The sequence below is a fragment of the Sinocyclocheilus grahami genome, unplaced genomic scaffold (assembly GCF_001515645.1).
Source record: "Sinocyclocheilus grahami isolate Dianchi unplaced genomic scaffold, SAMN03320097.WGS_v1.1 scaffold1000.1, whole genome shotgun sequence".
Taxonomy (NCBI): domain Eukaryota; kingdom Metazoa; phylum Chordata; class Actinopteri; order Cypriniformes; family Cyprinidae; genus Sinocyclocheilus; species Sinocyclocheilus grahami.
Genome location: NW_015506179.1, coordinates 703284 through 714435, shown reverse-complemented (window position 1 = coordinate 714435; position 11152 = coordinate 703284). Strand labels below are relative to the sequence as shown.

At 43.4% G+C, this 11152-nt stretch overlaps 1 protein-coding gene across 3 annotated transcripts in view; it reads left to right on the top strand.

Moving 5' to 3' along the window:
* The first annotated feature begins 2587 nt into the window (after nt 1-2587).
* Nucleotides 2588-11152, top strand: part of fgd (faciogenital dysplasia) — a 34326-nt gene continuing 25761 nt past the window's right edge. Inside the window, exons 1-4 of one of the 3 annotated variants that reach the window (XM_016250637.1) lie at nt 2588-2927; nt 4173-4334; nt 4992-5121; nt 6505-7120. In XM_016250637.1, the coding sequence (XP_016106123.1) occupies nt 2906-2927; nt 4173-4334; nt 4992-5121; nt 6505-7120 (930 nt within the window). In that variant the 5' untranslated portion in view covers nt 2588-2905. Of the gene's footprint in view, nt 2928-4169; nt 4335-4783; nt 5122-6504; nt 7121-11152 lie in introns of those variants that run through there. The other 2 variants (XM_016250636.1, XM_016250638.1) reach the window with 2 other exon arrangements.

Genomic DNA, 11152 nt, shown 5'->3' with positions numbered 1-11152 from the left:
GTATTCACATAAACTAGCAATAGATAGATGAAATGGATCATTCTCACCAACCACGGCTCCTGCGCATGACTCAAGCTCACGGGTATCATCTGAAGGCGAAGCTCGAAGAGCCCTTGGGTCCGGACTATATCAGTAGGTAGTTCTATGGGACATAGAAACTAACCAAAACATCATAGGTCCACCATGAGAGACTGTATTGCAAGCGCAGGAGGCTCCTACCTAACCTCAGGTAGAGGGGATGGTGGCTTCAGGGGAATTAAGGGAAGGAAGATAAGAGCAGATGTGAAAACTCGTGAAGGGACGTGAGAAGATTTTTAGGTTTTACTCTGGTCCGGATGAGAGCGCTGAGAACGCCTCATCTGGATCACCTCCCTCAAATCTTGCCTGTTACCCTTTGACCCCTACCTGAAGGTGAGGGAGGGGCGCGAGTCGCTACGCTAGTCTTCTGTGCCCGTCTCTGACCCTTAGATCAAGACGGGCCAGGACCCCTTAGTTGTTTGGGCTCAGACCTGTACCTTCGTGGATTGAAGGATTTAACCCTCTGGGGTCTGAGGGTGTTTTGGGCCCTGGAGAAGTTTTGACATGTCCTGACATTTGTGCTTTTTTCAGTTGCTAATACGCAGACCAAGGCGGCAGACTGCGCACCCTGTTTGTTTTCTTTATTTTATAAATGCACAAAGTTCTGTTGTTATTATGTGTGTATACAAATAAAAGTAGACCCTTTACAGATTCGATTAATGTATTGCTCTTATCTGTAAGATCAAAACTGAAAGTGTAATTTAAGTTATTTTCGGTGTGATCAGGAGAAGATGCCTCAAAACGCGTATCCGCGTTAATCGACCTCAGAGGGTTAAAGGCAGCCTAGCGCGTCTTGGCCTCCTTAAACTTTTCGACCACCGTCTTGACGGAAGTGCCAAAAATCTCAGAAGGGGAAAGGGGCGCATCAAGGAGAAAGCCCTTCTCTTTCCTCCCGATATCCACCAGGTTCTCCCACAGATGCCTCTCCGTAACCACCATGGCCGCCATAGATCTGCCAATGGCAGTAGTGGTCTGCTTAGTGGCACAGAGAGTGAGATCTGTGGTCAACTCAGCCATCTCATCAGGGGATAAACCCTGGCCTTTAACCAGGTCGTTCAACAGGTCAGCCTGATAAGCCTGAAGCACCGCCATAGTGTGCAACGAAGCTGCAGCATGACCTGCTTCTGCGTATGCCCTGCCATTCAAACGAGATGTATCCTGAAAGGGTTTGGACGGCAGGGAGGGAGCCTTAAGAGAAGATGTCTCACCCACAGAGAGATAGCTGGCGAGCGTCTCTTCAATAGGGGGCATTTTCTCATAACCGTTCTCACGCATCCCCTCAATATTGGCATAACTAGTATGCTGAAACCTATGGATGCGGGATGAATACGGACTTTTTCAAATGGAAGGCTCACTTGAGCTGGAGGGTTATGATCAGAAAGATAACGCTCATCAAGGCGGCGCGTTCCATAGCCTCAAGCAACTCAGCGTATGCAGGGCAGGAGGAATGAGAGGACTCAGTCTCAACTTTTTCATCCTTATCCAACATCTCCTGCTCTTCCTGGCCTGGAGCCAGCAGAGCACTAGCCGCTGGAACAGACGATGTAAGAGAAATAGCATGGTCATCCAGCAGCTCACTCTCGTCCACGACTGATGAGCGCGAAAGGGAAAGACCCTCTCTCAACTCATCAGCCAGGTCCACCTGCGATCCCCACAAGCTAATTTTCCTCCGTGCCTCAGCAGCGGCGAGTCCTGAACCATGGGGAGCTGATGGCTGTCCCTCTTTCCTCGAAAAGAGAGACAAACAAGAGCAGAGCTTTTTCATAGAAAAAAGCTCAATGCATGCAGATTGCCCCCTCTAGGACATTGCGCGCATGCTCTTCACCCAAACAAAAAACGCAAAGATCGTGTGCATCATCAGGTGTCAAATAACAAGGACATGGATCCACACACTTCTTAAATGCCTTACTAGTGCTCGCCATGGTTTAAAGAGAAGAGATACATTATCTTATCGGAATGCACGCTTCAAACAAAACAGTCACGAAGATGAGGAAGGGGATGACGTGTTATTTCGGTTCCCTTTTATACTGTGATTGCGCTGGGTAATGACGTCATAGTCTGTAGCCAGCCAATGTTATTGTTGTTTTAAGATGTATGCTTCAGACACCGGTCACGCTGAAGGCATTCCCCATAGCGACCCCTAGAGGACGCAGTTCGAAGTTCCCTCGGAAGGGAACTGCATTCACGATCGTCTCATGTACATAATTTTTTTAAATGTATATAATAGTTTTTTCCAGTAAAACAGAATATTCAATGTGAAATAAATGTAGTGTGGGACTTTTATCCATGAGGAGGGAGCAGTGTTTCTATGACAGATGGTGGAACAATGAGAAACTGGTGATGTCAGCTGGAACTAGTTTTTTTTTGTTGCAAGATTATGAGTCCTTTTTTTGTATTTGTAATAACATGCATTAATAAATTGTGCATAATTAAACCAGAGTGTGTAGAAAGTGAATAGGGTCACATTTGCCTTACTGAAACAATGTTATTATGTATGGAAGCTCCTGAATGTTTGTAAAAGGAAGGTTTAGTCAGATTGAGTTCATTTGTGTCTCTAGATTATAGCTGAGCACACACAGACACACACACACACACACACACACAGAGAGAGAGAGAGAGAGAGTTGCGTGTGAAGTGGGTTTGGCAGGTGGAGTTCAGCACTACTAACAACAGCAGGTGCAGCCAGTGCCAGCTCAGATTTTCTCACCTGTCCCAGGTGTGTGTGTGTGTGTGCTTTACATATTCATGAGGTAACAGGGAGGAGGCTGAAGACACACACACACAGAGAGAGAGAGAGAGACTGAATCAGTCCTGAGGAGAGAAGCATATGATCTGGACCAGAGCATACAGTAAGTCTCATGTTGTAGTCATTTCTTTCTTTTTGTGATTTTAACATGTTATTGCTCAAAGTTACTGCTCACAAGACTTGGAGATATCAGTAATCAGAGATCACAGTAATTTCATTTAAGTATCCACTTTAGAAGCATGAACATATCTGATGTTTGAGGTGGTATTGGGATCTCGTAGCTTTGAAGTCAGACTTTATCCTGGCACTTGTATGCACAGTTTGAGATGATGGTTTTTATTTGGTCACCGCTTCATCTCATTGTTTAGGAGAAACTACTGACATGATTTTCTGTCTGTGGGAAGCAGGTGTGTGCATTGAGGTTCTCACACGTCAGCCCACTGATTTTATGATGAAGTGTTCAGATTGAGTTTTTGTCCTGTCAAATGTTTTGTTTTGACAGTTAAAAACTGTCTGAACGCTTCTGCAAACACATGCAAATGCCGAATCATTCGAGGTAGTTCTGTGTGCTGTGGTGAAGAGCGATTGGTGAGTTTGGGATGTAATTGTGTCTGTATTGATCGTTCAGGCGATGGCTGCTGTCTCTCTGGTCGTGATGAAGGTCGAGTTGAGAAGTTCCTGGACTTTCAGCTGCTAGAAATAATGTGTAATATAGAATTACACAGATTAAATCATATAGATGAAATATAGATAATATAGCTTCTGTAAAGAAGCAGCATGGTAATTAGTCTGTGTGAAATGTCTCACATATGCTTTTATTTTTGTTTTGTTTTTAACAATTTTTTATCAAAAAGTGTTCTGGGTTCATTACATCTCTGGTGGTAGTTACCACAGAAAATAATTCAGACTCGTTCCTCATTTTGTAAAAATTATCCTAGGTTGTGTGTTCAGTAGTACACTTACAGTGGAAGTCCACGGGTCAAGACACTCCTCAGTAAAAATGTTAAAATCCACAGATGTGGAAGTATAGCCACAGCACTTTCAAAACACATTTAGATGACAATCTAACTCATGGTAAACATTAAAGCTGGTAACTTTCTCATGATATGCACAAGGAAACCAGGAAGCTGTTGTTTACAAACAAACCAACCAAAAGTCAGCTAAAATAAGACTTTTTTTGGGGAGGAATTCATATAATCTGATAAGAATTTGGGTAATGTTCACTAAAATATCTGAACATAGAAACTCTGCATTATCCTTTGACTAGGCTGCTGGTAGATTTCATCAGATCAAATCTGTGGCATCACATAAGCGTTCATGTTTTGTGTTTTTGTTTGTTTGTCTGTAGATTTGTCTCCAGCAGCGCTGCAGTACTCCTGTGGATCTGTAGAGCAGCCTCAGAAGAAGAAAACCCCGCCCCCTTCCAGGCCATGCCCCACCCAGCTCACACAGAGGCCACGCCCCACTCCCTCAGCCACACCCAAGACGCCCAGAGCACAGAAACCCCACGGTATTAAACACATCTTACTGTCATTCATACCAACAGTCTTTTGAAAAAAGGATGATTTTGTTGTGTGTTAATGGTCCTGTTTTGGGGTTCCCAGCATGCATGTGTGTTTGTGATACTGTGAACTTGCATGGATATTTTGTGGCTTTCAAATAGTGCAAAACAGACAGAGGAAGGAAGTGCGCACAGCACTATCTGCTTCCTGAATTCAGCTTGAAAATGGCATCATTGAAGTTATATTTCATTCAGTTCTAAATATGCAACTCATCCAATATACACTTCACAAATTCTTACTGATTTGAGGCAGTTTATTCACTCATGCACGTACACACTTTATCTTCTTGACTCTGTTGTGTGTGTGTGTGTGTGTGTGTGGGGTTATGTTTGTGTGTTTGCTGTTGCTGTGTAACCGCAGCACTTTTCGCATGCTCATCTCTACTTCCTGTTCTCAGTTCAGGAAGCTGCCAGTTTCTCGGACAGCTGAAGTGTCTCCATCTTTCTTCTACTCTTTCTGGGTTTCTTGCATACGACTTTGGTGTGGCGGGTGGATTGGGAGGATCAGTATGGAGGGTGAATCTCTGGGCTGCGAGCGGAGGATGTGGAATGGGACTGTTGTGATGGAGATAGAGCTGGTCTGAGTGTCTTCTCTCTCTCTCTCAGTGCCCCCTAAGCCTGTGCACCTGCTGCCACGGGGTCCCGTCCCCCCAGCGCCCCGCCGACCCCTTCCCAGCCCCCCTCCGAGAGCCAGAGTCCCGTCTGCAGGACTCATCCAGGGCTTCCACAGCTCCAGGTAAGATCTAATCGGGTGTATGGTGGTGCTTTGAGGATGAGGGATTCGAACAAACCTCTAGCCGTCAATAAGGTGTGTGCTGCGGCTCGGATGATGCCTCAGATCATGTGGCTTTGTTGAAGAGAGATGTGCGGTTATGTTTCTAATCGAGTGGGCTTGTGATTTCTGTCTGGTGCACAACAGAATAGGCATAAAATCCTGTAGACTTAAACTGAAGAAGGCCAGACTCGGGTGTGTAGCGCATCAGTGGCACTGTGGCAGCGGGTTTTGCACAGTCAAACTACTCGCATTTCAATTTAAAAATATACGAAAATCTTGTATGTTTGTTCAGTAACACTTTACAATTAGATTCTCTGAGTTAACTCTATTAGTTAATGTGAACTAAGAATGAAAAATGCTTCTAAACGCATTTATTAATCTCAGTACATTTACTAATACATTATTAAAATCTTAGTGGACCTGAGCTAACATGAACTAACATACAACATTTGTGTTTTCATTAACTAACAAAGATTAAAAAGAAATACTTTAGTTAATGCATTAAGTAATGTTAACTTAAGTGTTACCGATTGTTATTTATCTGTAATGCCCTGTGTTTATATCGGGGTCCAGTTGCATAAACAGTCAGGCTATGCCTTAAGAGCTAGTTTGACTAACTAGGAGTTAGCCAAGTTTTAATCAGTCTTTTCAGATTCAAATGAGACCAGTCTAACTTTTTGTGACTTAAAAGTTATGACCAGTCTTGAAGAAATAAGATTAGATGAGCAACTTCTTATGCAGACAGTTTATGCATCCGGCCCCTGCTATTAAGACATTTTCTTTGTTCCGTTCACAAGGATGATGTTAAATGCAGGTGCAATCGGGGTCTAAAATGTTTGGAGTTTGTTCACTTATAACCAATTCCAGAGGGAGTCGAAATGCATCGACTGGATTGTTTTAGTAATGTAAACGTTCAAGGGGTCGAATGTGTTTCAACAGCCACAAAAAGAAGCCTGCTAACCACTGACTTCACACGTGAGCATTATGGGATGTGTTTTGAGAAAGCACAACAAAACAGTCGATTCCAGCTTCACGGTGTTGTGCCAAACACTGTTTCCATTTGCTTACTTTCCCACTCACTCAAGCAGTGCAATGAATTTATTCATTCAGTCGTATCCGTCCACCTCTCTCATGAAAGTGCTGTAGAGTGTGATGAAAATATCTCAGTAAAATCAGTGGTCACAGGAGATGCATTTAAATGCATGTTAGGACCAGGTGTAAACTGCTCAACTATCACTGAAAACATCTTTTGGTGTAAACGGGGCACACGTTACACACGTTTGGCAAGAGGCTAAACTTAGGCTACACATTTTTTAGACCTTGATTGTTCCTTGATCTTGTAAGGTCTCTGATTCTGGGTCTCCAGCGGAGGAACCACCTCCATTGGGGAGCCGGCATGGATCCTCCAGCCACTCGAGAGCCGGATGCCAGCGGTCAGCCTCCGCTCATGCAGTCCCCGGCGCCGGCAGCAGTGCTGGATTCTGAGGATGGACTTGCATTTAAAGCATTTGAAATCTCCGAGCTTTTGAGATTGTCCAACTTAAACTCCGTCCAGACAGACTCTGCCAATGACGCAGAGATTACAGACGAACTTCAAAAAGAGCATCAAAGACATTCCAGAAGCGGTTTGGAGAATGATCCCAGTGACATAGACGGCGAGCAGCATGAAGGGAGCGGTAAACATGGAGACGGTGAGCAGGAGCGGCCACAGGGTCACGAGGGGACGGAGGCAAGCGGAAAGATCCCCAATCGGGACAGTGGGATTGACAGTCCCTCCTGCGGGACAGAGAGCGAGGGCTTCCCGAACGAGGACCCCATCGAGGAGGAGGACAGGAACGACAGCATTGCCACAGACACAGAGTTATGCGTCACCGCCGGCAACAAACGGGACTCGACGCAGGATGAAGACAGCGACCTGGACGAGGGGAGCAGTGAGGATCCCGAGAGCCTGGAACTCAAGGTAAGAGCGCAGAAGAATGAATCTGGAGCTCTGGTTACCAACACACTAGCATGCACTGTACGGCAGACCGACTCACTTTGAGTTTGGTGTTTAACATCTCAATTTGTGGCGCACATACACGTATTGGGTTAAAGTGAAGGTTCAGGTTTTTTACAATGGCTAGGACCTGTTTCTCAATACTTAGGTCAGTTTTTCAATGAGCACAACAGCATCTGTTTGGCTAAACTGTGGATCAATTATCATTGCTTTGACACAAAAGCATCTTTCAAATCACTTGGATTCATTTCTCACTCAGAAACACAAAAAACACCAAAACTCTGCATGCCTTTACATACTTAAACTGTTAAGCCTTAACATAATAGAAAGCTGAATAAGACAGCAGTTTGCTGCATTTATACAGTAATGCCATATTGAAATATATTCTGAATCTAAACAATGAAAGACTATCAAAACAGTAAGATGTAGATGAACACCTGCACAGGTGTTAAAGCTGCTCACACCACAGACAATAACTATAACAATAAAAATAGTCTACAGCACAACTCTAACGATAACGACACAGAGGACCGATAACGGACCAGATGAACGATAAAAACACTGACAGCCAATCAGAATGCAGCCTGACTTTAATGAGCTCGTTCTCAATCTGAGCCGGACTTCAGCCTCTCGATTTCATTTCTATTAATGCAAAAGGGTGAATTTAGGAATAATGTCATGTAAACATGGAGCGTGTAACCTTTACTGCAGTGAATTCTGAACACTAGAGAGTCTCATTCTTGATTTGTAAAGACATTGAACAGAGAAAACATTGTATGGTGCTTCCTGTTGATGCTCCCTCTGTTTTACGTATATGTTTGTACCTTTGCTAGTGTTATGAGTTGATTTGAGACTGTATGAAGAGGTTTGGTAGTTTAGTACATTTTAAATGTGAAATTAACTGCTCTGCCATGCTAAAGTTGGTTAGGAGAACTGTGTGAAGTGACTTTTCAACAGCCATCTTCTTGATCGGTTACTTTTTTTCCACTTGTTGCAATGCATTCTGGCTTTGCCTTCACAGTGAAGTGAACATGCAGTGCTGTCTTAGATTGTGGCCATCAAAAGGGATGTTTAGAGCGCTCCTCACAACGAGTGCTCAGCTGTGATGCCTGCAGTGCTGTCTAGCTAGGTGGCTCAGAAGGGTTCACTGAAACAAGTGTGTGAACATGTCTCATGCTGTCGTGCATCAGTTGTGTGTCACAAGCCAGAGGAAGTGAACATTTTAAGTAGTGAGCGCTGCACTTGTGTCGCGTGGGGGTTGCACTTTGTGAACATGTTGTTTGAGTGTGTGTGTGTGTGTTAGTGTGTGTGTGAGTCTGTGTGTGTGTGTGTGAGTGTGAGTGTGAGTGTGAGTGTGAGTGTGTCTCAGTGTGTGCGTGTGTGTGTGTGTATGTGTGTGTGTGTGTGTGTGAGTCTGTGTGTGTGTGTGTGTGTGAGTGTGAGTGTGTTTGTGTCTCAGTGTGTGCGTGTGTGTGTGTGTATGTGTGTGTGTGTGTGTGTCTCAGTGTGTGCGTGTGTGTGTGTGTGTGCGTGTGAGTGTGTGTCTCAGTGTGTGTGTGTGTGAGTGTGTGTGTGTGTGTGAGTGTGTGTGTGTGTGTGTGTGTGTGTCTCAGTGTGTGTGTGTGCGTGTATGTGTGTGTGCGTGGGTGTGTGTGTGTGTGTGTGTGTCTCAGTGTGTGTGTGTGTGTGTGTGTGTGATGGTTTCATTGACCAAAGAGGATGGAAACTGCTGGTTATCGAGCTATTCATATGAGCATGTTTGACTTTGACACACTGCACACTATTTAAAAGTCAATATAAGTAGAGTAGCTGTAAGAATAATATAGCCACATAATTCTTGAGAATTTTGCCACAATTGAATTGCATTATGTTCAGTCACTTAAAATTGTAAAATGTAGGTTAGCTTAATCATTTTGTGCTGGACTACATGAACAGTTTTTATTGACATAACTAATGGGCAGTGGCTCTGTAGTTCCCAGCTTGCTTTGCATGAAACCATATCAGGGGAGTAAATGTCGACATGAAGTGTTAGTTTATGTGTTTTCAGCAAAGATAAAGCCTTGTAAATGTTTAATGTTTAGTTATGCTGAAGAATTAGTTTCTATTTAGATGTGCTTAGGCTGTGAGAGGCTGTCATATGTACGAAGAAGAAGAAGAAATGTAATTGTCCTTTACATGCTCTCAAACTTAAGTCTATTAGTTTATTTATTAGTTTATTATTTCTTTAGCCCTCCTGTTGTGTTGAACTTGACCCACATTCAAACTGAATTGCTTGATTATTGATTGAACTATTTATTTCTGCTTGAAATCGTGTGACTTTTTCCTCATTTAGGGTCATGAATATGAATGCAAGTTTTCGACACATAGATGTACAAAAATTGTTATGACATTTGTTTTGGGGTCAAATTGACCGCCATTGGTTTCCACGCAATTCACCAAAAACCAGCACTTTGAAAACAGAAAACCTTTATTGTAGCTTCCCAAAGACTAAAATATGAAATACATGAGAGCCAATGAAGTTTAAGAGTCAGTTTACTTGAAACTGAAGACTTGTCTTCTGAATCATCCAAGGATGTGCTGTTTCTTTATCTAGCCAAGTCTGTGAACGGGTGTTTGGTTGTTCGTTTTTTGGATCTCAGTTACTAGCCTGCTGCAGCAGTGAAAATAAGTGTGAGGAACCCATTTCAAGTGCAAATAATGTTAGATACTGTTTGTTTTTACTTGTCGTTTTTTGCATCTCAGTGTGCATATAGTCACTACATGTAATCATGACTAGGAAATATTTTTATTTTGTGTCTGAGCTACTCATTTTTCAACAAAAGTATGTTGGTCAATGTGGCACAATGGGAGGAAGAATTCTTTAACACAATAGGAGTTCATAATTTAACATGAATCTTTGGTTTTTTCTATAGTGTCAGTTTTTGATGAATTGCATTTTTTCCTTCATCCCGTGAATGGTGAATGAAGGGTCTGTCAGCGAGCAGCTGAGGGTGCGGCTCTGAAGTGCACTCACTCGACAGGTTCCCCTGCTTCCCAAACCATTACCACTGCTTCATAATGGAGAAGAGGGTTCACTCACTCACACATTGTGCTGTTCATCACTGATACCAGTCGCTTCAAGACAGACCTGCAGAGTCTTGTGGACAGAAGTGCCATGGGCTGAAGGACAGGGTGTGAGAGTGTCCAGCCGGCTGGCCATCCGTCACATGACGCAGCTCTTAGTCAGGGCCGAGAGTGTTTTTGTGCCGGTAAGGTGTGACAGGAATGGAGCTTTGTGTCGCCCATATTATGAGCACACGCATTCACCCAACACACGCCCTGATACCGTGGTACACGCCACAAACTGCCACTCTGCTCTCGCGCAGCACTGGATTCTTCATGCATTGTGTTCAGATCCACACACACACACACACCTCTGGTCTTTCCTGTGTTTCCTGGTGTGAGCAGCACATCTGCTCATAGGAAAGGTGTGTGTGTGCTTTGCGAACAGCTGACGTGTTGATGTGTGTTTAATAGCATGCTGTCACACAGGATGTGGGATGAGCTGCCAGAGTGTTTGTGTGCGCATGTGATGTGATGCGTCTTCATGCGCTCATGTAAGCTAGATTAACTTGGGCGAAGAACAAGCTGTCAAAACTGTTGCCGAATTGACCTAATTTTCCACATGTTTGCATGGATGAACCTAGATATAGTCTGACAGACCATATGCTTGATTATCACAAAAACATTTCATCACAGAATCAAAAGAACGACTCTCGTTTTTTTCAATAATGACAGGCTAGAGTCATCCATATAGGCTATACACTGTCTGAAAAGCACATTTTCATCAATCTGTCGACTTGAAATAGATGAATTGTGAGACCACTTGAGAATTCTCACTTTCTCTGGATTTACGATTTATAGTTATGTGTTTGAGTGAAACATAATTTGTGTTTTATTCTGGAAGCTACTGATGACATTTCTTCCAAACTTAAAAAAAAAAAAAAAAAAAAAAAG